This window comes from Macaca nemestrina, chromosome 5, assembly GCF_043159975.1.
Source record: "Macaca nemestrina isolate mMacNem1 chromosome 5, mMacNem.hap1, whole genome shotgun sequence".
NCBI lineage: Eukaryota > Metazoa > Chordata > Mammalia > Primates > Cercopithecidae > Macaca > Macaca nemestrina.
In genome coordinates this window covers 149,404,240-149,424,113 of record NC_092129.1, presented here as the reverse complement: position 1 = coordinate 149,424,113, position 19,874 = coordinate 149,404,240, and the positions used below count along the sequence as shown (strand labels likewise).

General features: G+C 48.6%; 1 protein-coding gene across 4 annotated transcripts; it reads left to right on the top strand.

Moving 5' to 3' along the window:
• Positions 1-373: 373 nt before the first annotated feature.
• On the top strand, positions 374-19,012 carry LOC105474458 (kinesin family member C1). 4 transcript variants are annotated; one of them, XR_011623813.1, is made up of 11 exons: positions 374-769; positions 7,484-7,621; positions 7,763-7,862; positions 12,132-12,185; positions 12,304-12,354; positions 12,548-12,948; positions 13,667-14,446; positions 15,026-15,316; positions 15,422-15,526; positions 15,632-15,707; positions 18,785-18,823. XR_011623813.1 is itself a non-coding variant. In XM_071097197.1 (11 exons), exons 1-11 carry the CDS (start codon positions 593-595, stop codon positions 18,827-18,829), a joined length of 2,187 nt encoding a protein of 728 aa, XP_070953298.1. In that variant the 5' UTR covers positions 384-592; the 3' UTR covers positions 18,830-18,995. The 4 variants fall into 4 exon arrangements, 3 of the variants coding, with proteins under 3 accessions (XP_070953298.1, XP_070953300.1, XP_070953299.1); XM_071097197.1 differs by having other exon boundaries at positions 384-769; positions 15,422-15,495; positions 18,785-18,995; XM_071097199.1 differs by lacking the exon at positions 374-769 and adding an exon at positions 776-935 and having other exon boundaries at positions 15,422-15,495; positions 18,785-18,995.
• The last annotated feature ends 862 nt before the right edge of the window (positions 19,013-19,874 follow it).

The following is a 19,874-nucleotide window of genomic DNA, read 5'->3' as shown; positions in this document are numbered from 1 at the left end:
GCTCGAATTTTGAAGCTAATGGAATCTAGATCCATTCCCAACCAGCGGTGTGACCTTATACTTAACTATTTAACCTTTCTGAACCTGTCTCCATCCATCTATACAAAGAACGTGGCACAATGTAGGAACTCAGTGAATTTTTGAGATTATAAGAGGAGATAATACAGGTCCATAACCTGAAAAACATAAAATACTCCATAAATGGAAGCAGTAAATCTTCCCTGGGCTCGAGACTCCAAAGGCCCTGAGCCCAGCACCAGTAACAGCACCCAGGTAAGTAGGTTGACTGAGAGAAGGGGGCTATAAAAAAAAAAATTATTTCCTGAGTTTTGAATCCCCACTGTCAGGCTTCAATGGAGCGCAAAAGTTCCTAAATTTGGTGAGAAATGGCAACATTACCAGGGAATGAACAGACCAGGCCACTAACGTCCACGTGAGGGCTCCAGGAGCCACTTCCGAGCCTAGTCAACCACGACCAGGAGAGGCAGCGCTGGAGCCGCAATCACGTCGACGGAAAACGAGTGCGCTCCCTACTGCCGTCACCAGGAGGCGCTAGTCCAGCCTGTCTACCGGCAATGGTCCTTGTTTGCGCATGCGTGATTTCTTTCCTCCAGCATCCCAGCCCCTCCTCCTCCGGCCGCCACCAGTTACGTTCGGCCAGTTGCGTTCGTGCGGCGACGTCCACGCATTTTTTGACGTAGCGAGCGACGGCAGGGAGCGGAGCGGAAGTCCAGCACGGTTGCCGCTAGAGGAGGGAGGGGTGAGAAGCGTAAGTGGGACCGGAAGTGGAATTAATCCGCTTACCTCTCCGACGCCTGCGAAACAGAAAAGAGAAGGCGCCTGTTGGGCGGGGTGTGGCTTCGGGTGGCGGAGGACGCTGCGATTGGCCCTCGGCTGTGGCGACAGCGACGATTGGTCCCTGCGTGCAGAGCGCGGTGAGAGCGGGTGGCGGCCGTTGGAATTCAAAAGTGGCGGGTGTGGCGCGGGGCTGGTAGCGGCCGGAGCCGCGCGAGTTCTCTACCCTGCTTCGCGAGCGGGCGAGAGAACGCGAGTCCCAGGATCCCCGGAACCCAGTTCTCTTCCACTGCATTCCCCCGGCGCGTGTGGGACCGAGGTGGACATGGATCCGCAGGTGAGTAGGGGGCGGCGCAGGTGTCCTGTCCTGGGGATGGGGACGACGGCTGGCCGCCCCGATGCTGTCGCGCCCCCGGCTCCCGGCCGGCCTTTGTCATGTCTACCGGGAGAGCGAAGGTCCGTGCGGCCCCGCACAAGTGGAAAGGGGCGGAGGCAGGAGTGGAGACGGCAGAGTGCACCCGGGGAGGTCGGAAGGGACGTCTGTCTGTCTTCCCCCAGCTTCAAGTCTCGGGGGCCCCTCCCTTTCATGTCTCCGAGATTTCCCCTTTCGAATTCTCAGGCTCCTCTGACACATTTCCACTTCTTTATTCCTACTCAGGGTGTGATTGCAGTGTGTAAGAAGGGAGAGTTCTGATATGACTTCTTCCTTTGGGGACATGGTGTCTGAGGTCACATCCTTGCTGAGGTCCTTTTGTGTTATCGCCTCTCCTCATCACTGCTGCTTCAGAGTGTAGGAAAGGGAGAAGGAGAGTAGGGTAATCTGGGCCGAAAGACTCATTCTCTCTCTCCTTTCCCAAATTTTGCAGATTGCTGCCCAATGAAACTGATTGATTTAGTTCTTTCTCTTAAATGGTGCCCTGCTGCACCCCACAACCATATGCAGCTTCCTCTCTCCAGTGAAGAGAGATGAATGTGTATGACAGCTGGAGTGTACTGATTTCTGGTGCCAGGAAAGGTCTCCTGCCTGAATCTTTTGTTTACTGGTATTTCACATTCAGGTTTCCCTAAAGTTAGGATTCCCTTAAGAGAGATTCTTTCTGGGCCGGGCGCGGTGGCTCAAGCCTGTAATCCCAGCACTTTGGGAGGCCGAGACGGGCGGATCACGAGGCCAGGAGATCGAGACCATCCTGGCTAACACAGTGAAACCCCGTCTCTACTAAAAAAATACAAAAAACTAGCCGGGCGAGGTGGCGGGCGCCTGTAGTCCCAGCTACTCGGGAGGCTGAGGCAGGAAAATGACGTAAACCCGGGAGGCGGAGCTTGCAGTGAGCTGAGATCCGGCCACTGTACTCCAGCCCGGGCGACAGAGTGAGACTCCGTCTCAAAAAAAAAAAAATAAAAAAAAAATAAAGAGAGATTCTTTCTGTCGTGATAACCAGAGAGCAGAGTAGTATGATGTGACAGTGAGAAGTAGTAAAAGCCTTCTCAGATCTACTCATCAAGTATTTACTGAGCACCTACTACATGCCAGGCACGGTTGTGGGTACTTAGGATGCAGCAGTGAACAAGGGACAAATCGCTGCCATCATGGAGCTGCCATTCTATGGGGATACAGACAACAAATGTAATAAATGAATTATATAACTGCTGGAAGGCCATAAATGCTGTGGAGAAAAGGAGAAATTCAAGGTTAAGGGAGCAGGAGAAGCCAACTGGCGGGATAGAATATTAAATAGGGTGGTCTCAGTAACCCCCATGGAAAAGATGAGTTGAAGGAAGTGAGGGAGATAGACAAGCAGATAGTGAGGGAAGAACATTTCAGGTAGAGGGAATCTGCTAGAGCAGAGTCCCTAAAGAGTTGTAAGGAGGGAAGTGTGGCAGGATTGAAGTGAGCAAGGGGAAAAGTTGTGGGAAAAGAAGTCAGGTAATGGGTAGTGGGGTTGCTGATCACAGTTAGTCCTTGTGGGGGTCATTGTGAGGACTTTTACTCTGAGTGAGATGGGGAATCACTGGACGATTTTAAGCAAAGAGATAATATATGTCAGGTCCAACAGATTTTCACAACCATAGCACCATTGCCTTTTGTTTTGATTTTTTGTTTGCTTCTTGTTTTTTTTGTTTTGTTTTGAGACAGTTTCTTTCTCTGTTCCCAGGCTGGAGTGCAGTGGCGTGATCATGGCTCACTAGAGCCTTAACTTCCTGGGTTCAAGTGATCCTCCCACCTCAGCCTCCTGAGTAGCTGGGACTACAGGCACCTGCCGCTATGCCTGGCTAGTTTTTTGTATTTTTTATAGAGACAGGTTTTGCCATGTTGCCCAGGCTGGTCTGGAACTCCTGGGCTCAAGCAATTCACCTACCTTGGCCTCCCAAAGTGCTGGGATTACAGGCATGAGCCACCGTGCCCTGCAACTTCTTTTTTTTTTTTTTTTTTTTGAGATGTAGTCATGCTCTGTCGCCAGCCTGGAGTGCAGTGGTGCGATCTTGGCTCACTGCAACCTCCGCTTCCCGGGTTCAGGCGATTCTCCTGCCTCAGCCTCCCGAGTAGCTGGGACTACAGGCGCATGCCACCACACCTGGCTAATTTTTTGTATTTTTAGTAGAGACAGGGGTTCACCGTGTCAGCCAGGATGGTCTCAATCTCCTGACCTCATGATCCTCCCGCTTCGGCCTCCCAAAGTACTCGGATTACAGGCATGAGCACCACACCTAGCCAACATTTTTTGTCATGACGAGGTGGGGGGTTGCTACTGGCATCTAGTGGGTAGAGGCAGGGATGCTGCTAGGCATCTGACAGTGTGCAGGACTGCATTGGACATTGTCAAATGTCACCTGGGGGATAAAATAGCCCTCAGTTGAGAACCACTGGTTTATGATAATCTAGGTGCCAGATGATGGTGTCTTAGGTCAGGGTGGTAGCAGTGGAAGAAATAGTAAAAAGTGGTCGGGTTCTGGATATATTTTGAAGGTACAATCAGCCATGCTTTGCTGACAGATTAGATGTGGTATGTAGGAGAAAGAGAAGACTGGGTTTTTGGCTTGAGCAACTGGAAGATGGAGTTATATCAACTGAGATGGAGAAAGCTGCAAGAGGAGCAAGTTCAAAGCAGGGTTGGACATCAACAGGTCAGTTATTAGACTTCCAAATGGAGACTTTTTTTTTTTGAGACAGAGTCTCTCACTCTTGCCCAGGCTGGAGTGCAGTGGTGCGATCTCGGCTCACCGCAGCTTCTACCTCCCAGCTTCAAGTGATCCTCCCGCCTCAGTCTCCCGAGTAGCTGGGATTACAGGCATGTGCCACCACACCCGGGTAATTTTTGTATTTTTAGTAGAGGCAGAGTTTTGCCATGTTGGCCAGGCTGGTCTCGAACTCCGACCTCAAGTGATCCACCCACCTCAGCCTCCCAAAGTGCTGGGATTACAGGCATGAGGCACCACTCCCAGCCTTAAATAGAGATGTTGAGGATGCAGTTCAGTATAGGTGCAGGATCGAGGTCTGAGCTGGACATATAAATTTGGAAACTGTCAGCATATCAATGATCTTTAAAGCCATGGGAGTGGATAGTGAGTATAGATAGAGAATGCTGTTAAAGTCTGGAGTGATGGGGAGGACCTGCCAGTGAGGTAAGAAAGGGTGGTCTCCTGGAAGCTAAATGAAGAATGCCTATTAAGGAAAAGGAGAGTGATCAGTTGTATCAAATGCTGTTTAATGGGTCAAGAAAATGAAGATAAAGAATTGACTTAGCAACATGAAGTTACTCGTGATCTTGAGAATAGGAATTTCAATGGAATGGTGGGAATGAAAGCCTGATTGCAATGGGCTTAGGAGAGAAATTGGCCACAGTGAATACGATATAGGTAATACTTTTGCTGCTAAGAGTTTTGCTGCTAAGGGCGGCAAGGAAAAAGGATAGTATCTGTTAGGGAAAACAGTTCAGATTCTTTTAGGTTCGAAGAAATAATAGAGTTTGTTGTATGTCAGTTGGAGTGATGCCATATAGCGCAAAGCTGATGGTGCAGAGGTGAGAAGGGATGATTGCTGGAGGAATGTTCCTGCAATTGGGAGGATTTGGTGAGTCCAGGATTTGGTAAGGAGGGGTGGCATGTGATGCATATGTGAAAGGGTTGCCTTAGGAGCAGGGCCATCCATCTCTGATCTTGTGGTGAGGTGGATGTAGGCAGGGTTGCATGAATATCCATTCTTATAGAAGGTTAAGTGCTTATGCTTCTCATTGTGGAAAGTTGGAGGGTATCATGTCTAGCTTTATATTAATAGATGGGAAAAATATATATACTGTGGTCTTTGGAGTTGTCCTGAATAAACAAACCTTTAAACACATTTTCTGAACCGACAGATTCCAAGGAGGTAGGTCTGTGGCAGATCCACTATGGTAGTGTAGAGAGGAGGAAGGGCACAGGGTATTTTTGAAAATCAGTGTTTGACTTTGGAATACTTAAAGAAAAATTTGGTTTCCATACTATAATTGATTACGCTAAATTAAAATAAGCATTCTTTGTGCACATTTCTGTAGGTGGCAGGAAAAATACTACCTCTTTTTTTCCCATTTTATTTGTATAGAAGCCAATGGTATGGATATATCACAGTGTAAGTATTGCCCTACTGATGAACATTAAATTTCATTCCTTCAAAAACTGTAGAGTCCTACCATGTAGCAGACGTTGTACTAGGCCCTCTGGTTATATAGTTATGAACAAAACAGATGAATTCTTATGGTGCTCACAGTCTTATATAGGGGTTATGATAATAAATTAAAAACAAAAGAAAACAGTGTATCAGGTTGTTTCATTATTTTTAAAAATAATGATGCTTTATGAACTTCCTTGAGTAAATCTCATTGTATCACAGGTAGCTCAAACTCACTTTCCCAAAATTGGACTTAGCATCCATAAAACCAATCCTGCTGGGTCCAATGGGCACGTGCCTGTTGTCCTAGGCACTCAGGAGGCTGAGGCAGGAGGATCACTTGAACTCAAAGTTCAAAACCAGCTTGGGAAACCCTGTCTCAAAACAAATAAACAAAAACCAGCTCTTCAGGTACTCAGATCTCTGTGTTATTTCTTTTCTTTTTCTTTTTTCTTTTTCTTTTTCGAGACAGGATCTCAGTATGTCGCCCAGGCTGGAGTGCTGGAGTGCGGTGGCATGATCGCAGCTCACTGCAGCCTTGACCTGGGCCCAAGCCATCCTCCCACCTCAGCCTCCCTTGCAGCTGGGACCACAGGCAAATGCCATCTGGTTCGCTAAGGTGGATGTCTGCCTAGCTTAGCCCTCAAGCTTCTAGAATAGCCCCTTTCAACTGAGTTCCATGAGAATTAAGTTCTTTTTTTTTTTTTTTTCTGAGACGGAGTCTCACTCCGTTGCCCAGGCTGGAGTGCAGTGGCATGATTTTGGCTCACTGCAAGCTACGCCTCCCGGGTTCAGGCCATTCTCCTGCCTCAGCCTCCCAGGTAGCTAGGACTACAGGCGCCTGCCACCACACCCAGCTAATTTTTTGTATGTTTTAGTAGAGATGGGGTTTCACCATGTTAGCCAGGATGGTCTCAATCTCCTGACCTCATGATCTGCCCACCTCAGCCTCCCAAAGTGCTGGGATTACAGGCGTGAGACACCGCGCCTGGCCAAGTTCTTTGTCTTTTTTTTTTTTTTTTGAGACACAGTCTCGCTCTGTCACCCAGGCTGGAGTGCAGTGGTATGATCTTGGCTCACCACAACCTCTGCCAGTCACTCAAGCAATTGTCTTCCTCGGCTTCCCAAGCAGCTGGATTACAGGCACATGCCACCATGCCCGGGTAATTTTTGTAGAAACAAGGTTTCACCATGTTGGTCAGGCTGGTCTTGAACTCCTGACCTTAAGTAATCTGCCCGCCTCAGCATCCCAAAGTGCTGGGATTACAGGCGTAAGCCACCGTGCTCGGCTAGAATTAAGTTCGAATGCCTTTTTTTTTTTTTTTTGAGATGGAGTCTCACTCTGTTGCCCAGGCTGGAGTGCAGTGGCGTGATCTCGGCTCATCGCAACCTCTGCCTCCTAGGGTCAAGTGATTCTCCTGACTCAGCCTCCCGAGTAGCTGGTATTGCAGGCATGCGCCACCACACCCAGCTAATTTTTGTATTTTTAGTAGAGACAGGGTTTCACCATGTTGGCCAGGCTAGTCTCAAACTCCTGACCTTGTGATCTGCCTGCCTCAGCCTCCCAAAGTGCTGGGATTACAGGCGTGAGCTGCTGCACCTGGCCCAAGTAAAACATTTCAAACATTGCTCAATAAATGTTGCCTGATTCTCCCAAGCAGTCTTCAGCCCTCACATATCTTCCACTCTCTCCCTTATTTATGATTCTCAGCTTCAGCCAAAAGGGCCAGTTGGTTTCTTAGCCATGCTATGTGCATATTTGAATTTTTGCCTTCCAGAAAGAGCATCCATTCCTCTCTGCTTGTTTGACTCCTGCCCTTAAAGTTAGTCAAGTCCAGCTTTTCTCCTAGAGGTTATTCCCACTTTTAGGTTATGTCCCCACTTCTGTTCATGCTGTCTGTCTGGCACATAATTCAGCTTTTGGCACAAGTGGTGCTCAGTGCTTGGTGTGGTGATGTTGATAATTGAGGCTGGGGGGCCAAGACGGGAAGTTCTTGGGACATTTGGGCTCCTGGGTATTGTCTCAAGGGTCTCTTTTCCCAACAGAGGTCCCCCCTGTTGGAAGTAAAGGGGAACATAGAACTGAAGAGACCTCGGATTAAGGCCCCTTCCCGGCTGCCTCTCTCAGGAAGCAGACTCAAGAGGAGGCCTGACCAGATGGAAGATGGCCTGGAGCCTGAGAAGGTGAGCTGGGCGTGGAGAGCTGTGCATGAGTGTGTGGGGTATGTGGGGGTATGTGTGTGTATGTGTGTGTGAAAGAAAGGAGAGAGAGAGTATAAACCATTTGGGAGGGTGACTGTGGACCTTGTCTTTATCTTTCCCCAGAAACGGACAAGAGGCCTGGGTGCAACCACCAAAATTACCACATCCCACCCAAGAGTTCCATCCCTCACTACAGTGCCACAGACACAAGGCCAGACCACAGGTGGGCTCTCGGGATGGATAGCCTCCAAGGACACGGAAGTCCAGTGCTCTTCAACTCACTTGTTTCTTTTCTTTCAATTTTATTCTATTTTGGTTTTTTTCTGGTTTTTTTTTTTTTTTTTTTTTGAGACAGTCTTGCTCTGTCGCCCAGGCTGGAGTGCAGTGGCGCGACCTCTGCTCACTGCAACCTCCTCCTCCCAGGTTCAAGCGATTCTCCTACCTCAGCCTCCTGAGTAGCTGGGATTACAGGTGCCCACCACCATGCCCAGCTAATTTTTGTATTTTTAGTAGAGATGGGGTTTCACCATGTTGGCCAGGCTGGTCTTGAACTCCTGGCCTCAGGTGAGGCACCACGCCCAGCCTGTCTGTTTTGAATAGGTAATAACATTTCATTTGGTTCAAAATTCCAAAGGCACAAAGGTTGTTGTATAGTAAAATTTGCTTCCTGTTTCTGTCCTCCAACCACCCAGTTCTGCTACCCAGGGCAACTGTATGTTCTTCCAGGAAAATTCTATTGGTATTCAAGCAAGTAAGACTATACTCCCCCACCTTTTTTACGCAAATGGTGGCATACTTTAGATATGGTTCTGCTTTTACTTATCTTGATCCAACTTGCTTTTTGGCCTATGGAGTACAGTTGGCCCTCTGTATCCGTGGGTTCTGCTTCTGCAGATTCAACCAACCATCGGTTGAAAATATTCAAGGAGAGTAGGCACAGTGGCTCACGCCTATAATCAATCCCAGCACTTTGTGAGGCCAAGGTGGGTGGATTACCTGAAGTCCGGAGTTCCAGACCAGCCTGGCCAACATGGTGAAACCCTGTCTCTACTAAAAATACAAAATTAGCCGGACATGATGTCCCGCACCTGTAATCCAGCTACTCTGGAGGCTGAGGCAGGAGAATTGCTTAGAACCCGGGAGGTGGAGGTTGCAGTGAGCTGAGATTGCGCCAGCCTGGCGACAGAGCGAGACTCGGTCTCAAAAAAAAAAAAAAATTCATGGAAAATAAAAAAATAACCAAAAAATACAATATAACAATTATGGTCATGTGTCACTTGGCAATGCAGATACATTATCAGAAATGCATTACTGTGGAAACATCATAGAATGTACTTACTGAAACCTAGATGATCTAGCCTGCTACACACCTAGGCTGTCTGGGATAGCCTATTGCTCCTGGGCAACAAGCCTGTGTGGCGTGTTACTATACTGAAGCACTGTAGGTAACTATAACCCAGTGGTAACCATTTGTGTATATAAACATACCTAAACATAGAAAAGGTACATTTAAAATAACAATATAAATGATAAAAAAAGGGTACACCTGTACAGGGTACAAACCATTAAATGGAGCATAGTTGAATGGAAGTTGCTCTGCATGAGTCAGCGAGTGAGTGGTGAGCGAATGTGAAGGCCTAGGGCCTTACTCTTCACTGCTGTAGACTTTAGAAACATGGTACAGTTAGGCTACACCAAATTTATAAAAAATAGTTCTTTTATAATAAATTAACCTTAGTTTACTATAACTGTTTTGCTTTATAAACCTAGCATTTTTTTTCCCACTTGCCAAGGCTGATGTAACATTTTAATCTTTTTTTAACTCTCTCTTTTTTTTTTTTTTGAGATGAAGTCTCGCTGTCGCCCAGGCTGGAGTGCAGTGGCACAATCTCAACTCACTGCAAGCTCTGCCTCCCAGGTTCACGCCATTCTCCTGCCTCCGCCTCCCGAGTAGCTGGGACTACAGGCGCCCTCCACCACACCTGGCTAATTTTGTTTTTTGTATTTTTAGTAGAGACGGGGTTTCACCGTGTTAGCCAGGATGGTCTTGATCTCCTGACCTCGTGATCTGCCTGCCTCAGCCTCCCAAAGTGCTGGGATTACAGGTGTAAGCAACTGCACCCGGCTATCTTTTTGACCTTGTAATAACAACTTAAAACACAAACATTGTATAGCTGTACAGAAATACTTTATTTACTTATATCCTTATTCCTCATGCTTTTTTTCTGTCTAAATTTTTTTATTGGGTGGGGAGCATATACTGAGAGCAATATGGATCTCCGTCTCCTGGGTTGAAAAGAAAATTCTTTTTTTTTTTTGAGACAGTCTTGCTGTGTCGCCCAGGCTGGAGTGCAGTGGCATGATCTCAGCTCACTATAACCTCCACCTCCTGGGTTCAAGCAATTCTCCTGCCTCAGCCTCCCGAGTAGCTAGAACTACAGGTGCATGCCACCACGCCCGTCTAATTTTTTGTATTTTTAGTCGAGATGGGGTTTCACCGTGTTAGCCAGGATGGTCTTGATCTCCTGACCTTGTGACCTGCCCACCTCAGCCTCCCAAAGTGCTGGGATTACAAGCATGAGTTACTATGCCCCACCTAAAATTCTTTTTTTAATTTAAAATTTTATTTGTATTTTTTTCCAAGAAGTAAGCTTGAATTTGAAAATTTTTCAATATTATTTTGCTTTCGAAACCTTTTGTTAAAAATGAAGAAATACACACATTAGTCTAGGCCTACACGGGGTCAGGATCGTCAACATTACTGGCTTTCACCTCCACATCTTGTCGCACTGGAAGATCTTCAGGGGCAGTAACACACATGGAGATATGACTTCCTGTGATAACAGTGCCTTCTGGAATGTCCTTTTTTTTTTTTTTTTTTTTTTTTTTTATGAGAAGGAGTCTCGCACTGTCGCCCAGGCTAGAGTGCAGTGGCGTGATCTCGGCTCACTGCAGCTCCGCCTTCCCTGGTAGCTGGGACTACAGGCGCCCGCCACCACGCCCAGCTACTTTTTTGTATTTTTAGTCGAGATGGGGTTTCACCGTGTTAGCCAGGATGGTCTCAATCTCCTGACCTCGTGATCTGCCTGCCTTGGCCTCCCAAAGTGCTGGGATTACAAGTGTTACTATGCCCCGCCTAAAATTATTTTTTTAATTTAAAATTTTATTTTTAAAATTAAATTGGAATGCCTTTTGAATGACATGCCTGAGGCTGTTTTATAGTTAACTGCTTTTGCGAATAGAAGGAGTACACTCTAATATACAATAAAAAGTACAATACAGTACATATATAAACTAGTAACATAGTCATTATCATTTTCAGGTATTATGTACTATATATAATTGTATGTGCTATACTTTTATACAACTGGCAGTGCATTAGGTTTGTTTATACCAGAATCACCACAAACAGGTGGGGAATGCCATGACATTACCATGGCTATAATGTCACTAGGCAATAGGAATTTTTAGCTCCATTATGATGTTACGGGTCAATGACAGTATATGCAGTCTGTCATTGACCGAAACGTCATTATGGGCACATGACTGTATTAACATAGCATTTACATTGTGTTAGATATTATAAGTAATCTAAAGATGATTTAAAGTATATGTGGCTGGATGCTGTGGCTCACGCCTGTAATCCCAGCACTTTGGGAGGCTGAGGCAGGCAGATCACCTGAGGTCAGGAGTTTGAGACCAGCCTGGCCAACATGCTAAAAATCTGTCTCTACTAAAAATACAAAAAAAAAAAAAAAAAATTAGCCGGGCATGGTGGCGCATGCCTGTAATCCCAGCTACTCAGGAGGCTGAGGCAGAAGAATTGCTTGAACCCTGGAGGCGGAGGTTGCAGTGAGCCAAGATTGCGCCATTGCATTCCAGCCTGGGTGACAAGGGTGCAACTCTATCTCAAAAAAAAAAAAAAAATGGAGGCCAAGGCAGGCAGATCACCAGCGGTCAGGAGTTCGAGGCTAGCCTAATTAACATGGTGAAACCCCGTCTTTACTAAAAATACAAAATTAGCCAGGCATGGTGGTGCATGCCTGTAATCTCAGCTACTCGGGAGGCTGAGGCAGGAGAATCGCTTGAACCCGGGAGGTGGAGTTTGCTGTAAGCTGAGATCATACCATTGCACTTCAGCCTGGGCAACGAGTGAAACTCTGTCTCAATCATCAATAAATAAAGTATATGGGAGGGTGTGCATAGACTATATGTAATACTATATACCAATTTATGTAAGGGACTTGGGCATCCTTGGATTTTGGTATTCTTGGGGGGTGCTAGAATCAACCCCTTTTGGATACTGAGGGATGACTAATTTCTGGTTCTAGGGGAGGTATCATTAGGAGCTGGCCAGATGTAGGGATAAGGGAAGAAAGTTATCTTATTTCTAATTCTGAGAAAAGCACTTCTCCTGCCCCTGTCCTAGCAAGATTACGTGTCATCTTAAGAATGATCATTCTACCTTTGCTCTCTCCCATCTCCTGGGCAGCTCAAAAAGTTTCCAAGAAGACAGGACCCCGGTGTTCCACAGCTATTGCCACAGGTAATTGTGCTCAAGAGCTGGGTCTGAGAAGGGATTTGGGGTAATGTGTAAAGGGAGAATGACGGAGGTGAAGGGACACTGGTCCTGTACTTCCTAAGTCACCTCCTCAATTCTCTAGGGTTGAAGAACCAGAAGCCAGTTCCTGCTGTTCCTGTCCAGAAGCCTGGCAGTAGGTGACAAACATAACCACTGGGTGAGAGGCTGGGATAGGGAAGAGAAGATGGTGAGTGCCCAGAAAAATCCATTTGGTCTCTTAGGGGAAGGAGATGTAGCATCAGGTGTGGATCCCATAAAGGCTAGAAGGGAGGAGGGATAGAGAGCCTAGACTTCACTGAGCTTTGTCCTTTCTGTGTTCATCTTAGCATCAGCTGTTCCTCCCATGGCAGGAGGGAAGAAACCCAGCAAACGTCCAGCCTGGGACTTAAAGGGTCAGTTATGTGACCTAAACGCAGAACTAAAACGCTGCCGTGAGAGGACTCAAACATTGGACCAAGAGAACCAGCAGCTTCAGGACCAGCTCAGAGATGCCCAACAGCAGGCCAAGGCCCTGGGGACAGAGCGCAGGACACTGGAGGGGCATTTAGCCAAGGTACAGGCCCAGGCTGAGCAGGGCCAACAGGAGCTGAAGAACTTGCGTGCTTGTGTCCTGGAGCTGGAAGAGCGGCTGAGCACGCAGGAGGGCTTGGTGCAAGAGCTTCAGAAAAAACAAGTGGAATTGCAGGAAGAAAGGAGGGGACTGACGTCCCAACTAGAGGAGAAGGAGGTAAGGGCCAGATTTTCACCAGATGCCAGCCCCGCTTTCCTGGCAGAGGTCATGCCTCCCCTCCGTTCCAGGTGCCCCTCAAGTCTGTTTGGGCTCAGAACTCCTGAGCACCTATCTTTAGCAGTATAGGTGCTGCTGAAGATACCTCTCTCTTCCACCAGTCTGCACCCAGCCCACTCCGGACTGTCTTGCTTTCTGCCATGCTTCTTCCTACCCTTGACTGTTTGCAAAGCTCCCATTTAGATCTGTGTCTTCCTTAGTCCTCCATCCCTCTTTCTTTGGCATCCTGATCACAAATTCCTGTGGTACTCTCTTTCCTTCCTCCCATGTCCACTTGACTCCTTCCTGGTGAGCACCAACTAGATTAAATTATTTGCAGTCTCTTAAATGACTCAACTTTCACTTCTGGACATTGCGCATATGTGCTTCCCTCTTTCTGGAATGTTCTTTGTGTACTGCATCCTTCCTTGGTTCACTTCTGTACTTCTGGGTGTCAGCCTAGATATCATCTTCCTTGTGCTCCTCTGTGCTTGGGCATACCCATAGCACTCCCTGTCTTAGTACCATGATTCCTTATTTTCTTATCTTTCTTTGTTTACCAGGTGTTGAGGTCCTTTTCAGCGGGGACCTCACTCCACCCACTCCATATGCCACACAATTTGTTCTTATTCTTGGTTGCAAATCACCCTCTGTGTATGTTGTGTTCTGTTCTGGGCAGAGGAGGCTGCAGACATCAGAAGCAGCCCTGTCAAGCAGCCGAGCAGAGGTGGCATCTCTGTGGCAGGAGACTGCGGCCCAGGCAGCCTTACTGGCTGAGCGGGAAGAACGTCTTCACGGGCTAGAAATGGAGCGCCGGCGACTGCACAACCAGCTGCAGGAACTCAAGGGCAACATCCGTGTATTCTGCCGGGTCCGCCCTGTCCTTCCGGGGGAGCCCACTCCACCCCCCGGCCTCCTCCTGTTTCCCTCTGGCCCTGGTGGGCCCTCTGATCCTCCAACCCGCCTTAGCCTCTCCCGGTCTGACGAGCGGCGTGGGACCCTGAGTGGGGCACCAGCCCCACCAACTCGCCACGATTTTTCCTTTGACCGGGTATTCCCACCAGGAAGTGGACAGGATGAAGTGTTTGAAGAGATTGCCATGCTTGTCCAGTCAGCCCTGGATGGCTATCCAGTATGCATCTTTGCCTATGGCCAGACAGGCAGTGGCAAGACCTTCACAATGGAGGGTGGGCCTGGGGGAGACCCCCAGTTGGAGGGGCTGATCCCTCGGGCCCTACGGCACCTCTTCTCTGTGGCCCAGGAGCTGAGTGGTCAGGGCTGGACCTACAGCTTTGTAGCAAGCTACGTAGAGATCTACAATGAGACTGTCCGGGACCTGCTGGCCACTGGAACCCGGAAGGGTCAAGGGGGCGAGTGTGAGATTCGCCGTGCGGGGCCAGGGAGCGAGGAGCTCACTGTCACCAATGCTCGATATGTCCCTGTCTCCTGTGAGAAAGAAGTGAGGACCCATGGGCACTGGAACTGGGGAATGGGGAGGAGTGGGCAGGGTGCCACAAGATGGAGGTAGAGAGAGAAAGGAGCAGGAGAGAATTGAAGGATGAAGTACAAGTTGTGAGGCTGGGTTACCACATCCCGTTTTGGCCTGTGGGCTGTAGGTAGATCTGCCTTAACCCAGGAGTGGCGAGGGAGTGATGCAGCTGCCGAAATGGGGAGGGTCACTGCATCTCAGGTCTCATCTCCTTGCTCAGCTCATCCTAGCCATGCTGGTCTCCTGGCTATTCCTCAACCAACTAGTCATGCTCCCCATCTCAGGGCCTTTGCCTGGATGCTCCTTTCCTGGAGATCTTACGGCAATGAGGCCATCTTTGGCTATCCTGTCAAAACTTGGTTCCCCACCCCGCCTTTATATACTCCCTATTCTATGTATTCCTTACCATTTTCAGACATACTGTGCATCTAATTTTGTTTGTTGACAGGCTAGAAAGAGAGAGTGGGGGTGGGCTCTTACTTATTTCCATACATATTACTATGTACTGACTTCTGCCTGCCCTTTTGCCCCTTCTGCTCCCATCCCCAGGTGGAGGCCCTGCTTCATCTGGCCCGCCAGAATCGGGCTGTGGCCCGCACAGCCCAGAATGAACGGTCATCACGCAGCCACAGTGTATTCCAGCTACAGATTTCTGGGGAGCACTCCAGCCGAGGCCTGCAGTGTGGGGCCTCCCTCAGTCTTGTGGACCTGGCTGGGAGTGAGCGACTTGACCCTGGCTTAGCCCTCGGCCCTGGGGAGCGGGAACGCCTTCGGGAAACACAGGCCATTAACAGCAGCCTGTCCACGCTGGGGCTGGTTATCATGGCCCTGAGTAACAAGGTGGGAATAGGAGTGGGGGGAGATATGGGACCTGGGGGCCAGTTGGGGTTGGCTGTGCAGAACTCTGCCCATTCCTAAACATCTGTCCCCACCTCAATCATGTAGGAGTCCCATGTGCCTTACCGGAACAGCAAACTGACCTACCTGCTGCAGAACTCTCTGGGTGGTAGTGCTAAGATGTGAGTGAAAGGGACAGATGGAAGGGTTCAGGTAGGAACTGTGTTGGGGTGAGGGGTAGAAAGAGGGGAACAGTGGAGACCTGTCCAGGCTCTGCTGGCCCCTAATGCTGGGACTGGGCATATTCTGTTTTCATAGGCTCATGTTTGTGAACATTTCTCCACTGGAAGAGAACGTCTCCGAGTCCCTCAACTCTTTACGCTTTGCCTCCAAGGTGCGATTACCACCAATCAATCCCAGGCCTTGTCAGGACCCATGGGTGCTTGTAGGCTTCTCCATTCCTATCCCTTCTGTCTTCTAGGGCAGGGAGCACATTTGTCCAGAAAGGTTTTACATTTGCAGGCATCTGAGGCAGTACTCACCATGGTTCCATTTTTAATTATTAGCTTTTTTTTTTTTTTTTTTTTTTTTTTTTGAGGCGGAGTCTCGCTCTGTCGCCCAGGCTGGAGTGCAGTGGCGCGATCTCGGCTCACTGCAAGCTCCGCCTCCCGGGTTCCCGCCATTCTCCTGCCTCAGCCTCCTGAGTAGCTGGGACTACAGGCGCCGCCACCACGCCCGGCTAATTTTTTTGTATTTTTAGTGGAGATGGGGTTTCACCATGTTAGCCAGGATGGTCTCCATCTCCTGACCTCGTGATCCGCCCGTCTCGGCCTCCCAAAGTGCTGGGATTACAGGCTTGAGCCACCGCGCCCGGCCAATTATTAGCTTTTGAGTTAAGTTTTTTAAAAAACAGGTGATTAATTTAACCTGAGAAAGCTGATTGGAAAAAAAAAAAAAGAAAAGGTGACTGACTAAAAGGTCTAAACTGGTTGGGTGCAGTAGCTCACGTCTGTAATCCGAACACTTTGGGAAGCCAAGACAGGAGGATTGCTTGAGCCCACAAGTTTAAAATCAGCCTGGGCAACATAGTGAGACCTGTCTCTACAAAAAACAGGAAAATTAGCTGGGTGTAGTGGCTCACACCTATAGTTCAGCTACTCAGGAGGCTGAGGTGGGAGGATCACCTGAGCCTGGGAGGTAGAGGCTGCAGTGAGCCATGATCCTACCACTGCACTTCAGCCTGGGTGACAGAGCAAGACCTTGTCTCAAAAAACAAAACAACACACAAAATATCCCTAAGATTCCTCCCCATCAGCATACAGAGATCATTCCATTATTTTTAGGTCTGCCTAGGACTCCACTATGTAGTTGCACCAAAATTTATCCACCAGTTCCCTCTACTGGACACTTGGATTGTTTCCACCCTTTTTTAGTTACAAACAAGGCCACGTTGACTAACTTTGTACATACATCATTTTGTATTTTTTCAGTTACATCTAACCAGGGAAATAGTCCTTGAAATGGGATTACTGGATCAAAGGCTTACAGGTTTTTCAGACTGTTCCAAATAGTGTGAATTCAGACTCCAAACTCCATGAGGATCAGCCAGTGGCCATATGAATTCTCACGTATGAGAATTTCTTCCACTAGAATCTCCTCCCACTAGTGTTAAGCAAGTCAGAAAATTTCCTTACTGTCTGCCTCTACGGTAATTTTTTTCTCTGGTTTACCCTCCTCCTGAGCGTATAGCCCTTTAATGGGCTCTGGCTTTATTTGAGGTCTGATCAGGTCTGTCCTGCTGTGCGCTTGGGCCTCCTCCCAATCAGCACTGATTGTTGCTGTAGCCAGCACCTGCACCCTGATCTGGTATTCTAAGTTCAATTTTAGAGGGTGGTGATGTTTTTTCTAATTTTTATTAATGTTATACCAATGTAACATCCAACAACATGAACTTTAATATCCTCTAATACCCAGTTTATGTTAAATTTCACCCAACTGTCTCAGAAGTGTCTTTTATACCTAATAGGTTTGTTCAAATCAGGATCCAGGCAAGGGCCACCCACTTGATTGAAATGTCTCAAGTTCCACAACCCTACCCCACACTGCCACTATTATGTCATTTGTTTGTTGAAGGTCATTTGTCCTATCGAATATACTATTCTGGATTTTGGCTGATTGCTTCCTCTTTCCCCCGTACTTTCACTTATTTATCATATTTGGGTGGTGTTAGCGTGATCTATCCATTTAAAAGCTCCTTACTGACTTTTTCACCTAGTGATTTTACCCATCAGTGACCATACCTGGATCCATTATTTCATTAAGGGGTTTTTAAATGGCGATTTTTCTAATCTTAGTTGTTCTGCATTGGTTAGTCATAATTTTTTTATGAAGACATTTGCCTTGCCATCTACTTGGTTTCTCTGAAATTCAGTTCATACAGGAAAAACAAGATAAATGCTGAATTATTTATTGATTTTCAGTATTGAATTGATACCCTAGCAGCTTCCAAAGGTGACCAATGAATGTTTATCTGAGGGTTATTTTTATTTTTATTTTTTTGAGACAGAGACGCTCTGTTGCCTAGACTGGAATTCAATGGCTCAATCATAGCGCACTGTAGCCACCAAAAGTGTTGGGATTACAGGCGTGAGCCACCCAGCCCAGCCACAGTCGTTCCTCTTTCTGATGCTCAAATTGCCCCATTTTGGGCCAATAGGAACCTCCTGGCCGGGTGCGGTGGCTCACGCCTGTAATCCCAACACTTTGGGAGGCCGAGGCGGGTGGATCACGAGCTCAGGAGATGGAGACCATCCTGGCGAACACGGTGAAACCCTGTCTCTACTAAAAATACAAAAAATTAGCCAGGTGTGGTGGAGGGCGCCTGTAGTCCCAGCTACTCAGGAGTCTGAGGCAGGAGAATGGCGTGAACCTGGGAGGCGGAGCTTGCAGTGAGCATCGAGATCGAGCCACTGCACTCCAGCCTGTGTGACAAAGCAAGACTGTCTCAAAAAAAAAAAAAAAAGAACCTCCTTCAGGTTGGCGCCAGTGTCCTTTAGACAGAACTCTAGCAGTCTTTTCAGATTCAACTTGTACATTTCCTCCCCAGATTTCAACTGATCCATTTTCTAAGGAGTCCTAGTTCCTAAATGGGTGTTATTACTCTTTTATCTCGGTTTAAGTATTTTACAGTGAGAGAGGTTGGAGGTCTCTAGTACAGGGTATTGCTGGAAATGAAAGCCTCCTCTCTCTGCTCCTGTATTTTCTTCTGGGGCTTCTATCTCTTCTCAGGCCTTTTAACCTCCTCCAAACCGTGTGCAGAGGAGAACCAACCATAACTGGGACCAGCCTGAACCTGCCTTTGGAGGCCTTATTTCAGTATTTCTGAGGGCAGCCCTAGCATTGGAGGATGGAAGGAGATCTTGGGGAAAATGTATTGGTTACTCTGCAAACTTTTATCCTGTCTACCCCCAGGTGAACCAGTGTGTTATTGGTACTGCCCAGGCCAACAGGAAGTGAAGACGGATCCAGATCTTGTGTTGGGAGTGTGTGTGTGTGTCTGTATCTGTATGTGTATGTAATTGGGTGAGGAGTGGGAGGGTTGCTGGAGGGTGCTTTATTGGGTAGAGGGCACCATGTCCCAGGGCTATCAAATAAAGAATAGTTGTTTTTTTTTTTTAAATAAAGGTTTATCTGCCCAAGAAGGCAGATATTTTCATATCTGTAAAGGTGGGAGCTGTGATCTGTCCCCTCTGCCAAACGTTTGTGTGGGAGGCGGGAGCGGGGGCTGAGGGCTTGGGCTTTTCCTCTCCTTAGCTCTCACCGGTTCTGGACCATGGTCTGGATCATTTTCCCCTCTGCTAATACCCCCTCCCCCGTCCCTCACATCAGGGAGGCGTGCCCTCTAGCTATCCACGCCCTCTCCTTGGTCACTAGTTATCTAGATAAGTTTCACCCTTCCGCCGGCCACCCCAGCCCCAGGGAGCAACGTTCCTTTGGTGGGTGTCGGCAAATGGGGACCGGATCCCGGAGTCCAGAGGCGGGGCTAGCGCGCGCTCCCAAACTGCTGGCTCTTTCCTCCCGCCCTTTCCCTGCCTTTCCGTTCGAACGGCTGGGGCTCTGCCCGCTCGCTGCCCATTGGCTGGCTCTCGGTGGCGTCACCGCCTCGGGTCCTTGCCCCCTTCGTCTTTGCGCCAGCCCTGGAAGCACGGGGCGGGACGTACCCGGGAAGCGGCGCGCACGCCCGCCGACTCCCTCTCGCCAACCGCCGACGGCCGCCGCCCCGTGAAGGAGGAGCTCAGTCCTCCCAGGTGCCGCGCGCAGGAGGGGACACGCGTGCGCAAAAGGGCGGCGGGTGGGGCGCGACTCGCCACGGGGAGGGCGGGGCTGGGGCTAACGGCGAGTGGAGGGCGGGGCGCGCGAGGGAGGAGGGCGTGGTGGGGGCATCCAGAAGGGTGAATGGAGGGCGGGGCCGTGAACTGGGGCCGGGGGGCGGGACTTGGAGTGACCATGGGGGGTGGGGCAGTTAACGGATGTGGCATGGGGCGGGGGACCAGTCCGGAGG

What these genes read in the sequence shown, in the direction of transcription:
- LOC105474458 (XM_071097197.1), top strand. Translation starts at nt 593, where the DNA reads ATGCGTGATTTCTTTCCTCCAGCATCCCAGCCCCTCCTCCTCCGGCCG. An exon ending in TTCCACAGCTATTGCCACAG is followed by an intron (nt 12,186 to 12,303) that starts GTAATTGTGCTC and finishes TCAATTCTCTAG; the next exon opens with GGTTGAAGAACCAGAAGCCA. An exon ending in CTGTCTCCTGTGAGAAAGAA is followed by an intron (nt 14,447 to 15,025) that starts GTGAGGACCCAT and finishes TCCCATCCCCAG; the next exon opens with GTGGAGGCCCTGCTTCATCT.